Genomic DNA, 2,136 nt, shown 5'->3' with positions numbered 1-2,136 from the left:
GACAGATGTTAGGGGTAGGTTCTTTACTCAGCGAGTCGTGAGTTCATGGAATGCCCTGCCAGTAGCAGTGGTGGACTCTCCCTCATTATGGGCATTTAAGCGGGCATTGGATAGGCATATGGAGGATAGTGGGCTAGTGTAGGTTAGGTGGGCTTGGATCGGCGCAACATCGAGGGCCGAAGGGCCTGTACTGCGCTGTATTCTTCTATGTTCTATGATACGGATTCCTCTGTGAGTGAAGACATTTTTTATTATGGAAGGACAAAATGTGTCCGTGCAGGCTTGGATGTCTGAAGGGCCTGTTCCTGTGCTATACTGCTCTTTTTTCCCAACTGCCTTTCTGCTTCAGATTTCTGAATCCTTTCCCCATTCAGAAAATAGCTTAAGCTATTCATCCTAGCGAAGTGCATAACCTCACACTTTCCCAATTGTATGCCATCTGCCACTTCTTTGTCCACTCTCCTAGCCTAGCCAAGCCCTACTGCAACCTCCCTGCTGCCTCGACACTACCTGCCCCTCCACCTACATTTGCATCATTTACAAACTTAGCAACAATGCTCTCAGTGCCTTCACCCAAATTGTTAATGAATAATATGAACAGTTATGGTCTCAACACTGACACCTGCAGAAACCACTGGTCACCATCCTGAAAAAGATCCCTTTGTCCCTACTGAAAACAAAATAATGCTGAAGATCAGTGGGTCAGACAGCATACATGGAGAGACAGCAAGTGCAAAACAAAGGCTTGCTCTCTTCGTAGATGCTATCTGACCCACTATGATCTCTAGCATTTGTTGTTTTCAGTAGATTCCAGCATCTGCAGCAATTTGCTCCCTTTAACCCACTCTCTGCATTCTGCACGTCAGCCAATCCTCTATCCATAGTAGAGGAGCTGGAGGAACACAGCAAGCCAAGCAGCATCAAGAGGGCGAGAAGTCGACGTTGGGGATATAACCCTTCACCAGGAATCCTCTGTCCATGCCAGGTCCTTACCCCTAACACCCATGGGCTCTCCTCTTATTTAGCAGCCACCTGGAAATCCAAATAGATCACATCAACTGGCTTTCCCTGTCTAACGTGCCATGTTACCCCGTCAAAGAATTCTGAACAGGTTTGTCAGAGCCAAGAGGGATAGGAGATGGGGGATGGGACAGAGAAGGGGCAGGTGAGGGGAGGGGCAGGTGAGGGAAGGACTAGTGTCCGAGGAACCAGTGAAATGGGACAACGAGGCGAAAACAGTGAGATAGAATCGGGTAAATATTGTCCCCGCTCCTTCCCCTCTCACCACGGACGGGGTTAGGTACCGAGAATCTCTGTCCTCTGTCCCCCCATCCCCATCCCCATCCCCCCAGGTGGGGAAAGGCTTCGGGCCTGCGCGGACTAGGCCTCAGGCCTTAGCAACGCCTTAAAAAGGGCCCTAATTACCGACAGAGGAGCGGCAAAACGGTGCCGCGGAGGAGAGAGGGGCGGCTCTTTTCTCCCCGCCATCGCCGCCCCTCCCTCTATCTCTCAATCACTCCCCCCCCCCCCCCCCCAACCTACTCACATGGCGCTCGATATCCCCCCTCGCCGCCGCTTCGCTCCTTCTGCCGCAACCGACCCGCGCTTCGCCTCTCGCCGGAAGAAGAGGTAGCACACGTCCGGTTAGAGCAATGGCCGCTGGGAGATGTCGTTTCCGCGTCCCACCCACCCGGTCCTGAAGACGGAGTTCGGGACTACACACCGGAGGATTCTGGGTGTTGTAGTTCGTAAATGCCATTTTAACAAGACAGAGGCGAGTCTGTTGACTACAGCTCCCAGCAGCTCCAGCGCGGCCACAGACTTCGACTATCAGCCAGGTGTTTTTTTAAAGGGATATTGATGTATAAAAATTGGTAAGAGTCATAGAGATGTACGGCATGGAAACAGACCTTTCGGTCCAACCTATCCATGTCGACCAGATATTCCAACCCAATCTCGTACCACCTGGCCCATATCCCTCCAAACCCCTCCTGTTCATATACCCATCCAAATGCCTCTTAAATGTTGCAATTGTGCTAGCCTCCACCACATCCTCTGGCAGCTCACTCCATACACGTACCACCCTCTTAGGTCTCTTTTATATTAGATTAGATTAGATTACTTACAGTGTGAAAA

At 51.1% G+C, this 2,136-nt stretch overlaps 1 protein-coding gene across 1 annotated transcript in view; it reads right to left on the bottom strand.

The window, feature by feature from the left end:
• Window positions 1–1,652, bottom strand: part of snrpd2 (small nuclear ribonucleoprotein D2 polypeptide) — a 15,739-nt gene extending 14,087 nt beyond the window's left edge. Inside the window, exon 1 of the mRNA XM_043680866.1 lies at window positions 1,547–1,652. Coding sequence (XP_043536801.1) covers window positions 1,547–1,548 — 2 coding nt within the window. The 5' untranslated portion in view covers window positions 1,549–1,652. The remainder of the gene's footprint in view (window positions 1–1,546) is intronic.
• Between the last annotated feature and the right edge of the window lie 484 nt (window positions 1,653–2,136).

This window comes from Chiloscyllium plagiosum, chromosome 41, assembly GCF_004010195.1.
Source record: "Chiloscyllium plagiosum isolate BGI_BamShark_2017 chromosome 41, ASM401019v2, whole genome shotgun sequence".
Taxonomy (NCBI): Eukaryota; Metazoa; Chordata; class Chondrichthyes; order Orectolobiformes; family Hemiscylliidae; genus Chiloscyllium; species Chiloscyllium plagiosum.
The sequence above is the reverse complement of the archived record's forward strand: the minus strand, read 5'-3'. Positions and strand labels throughout refer to the sequence as shown.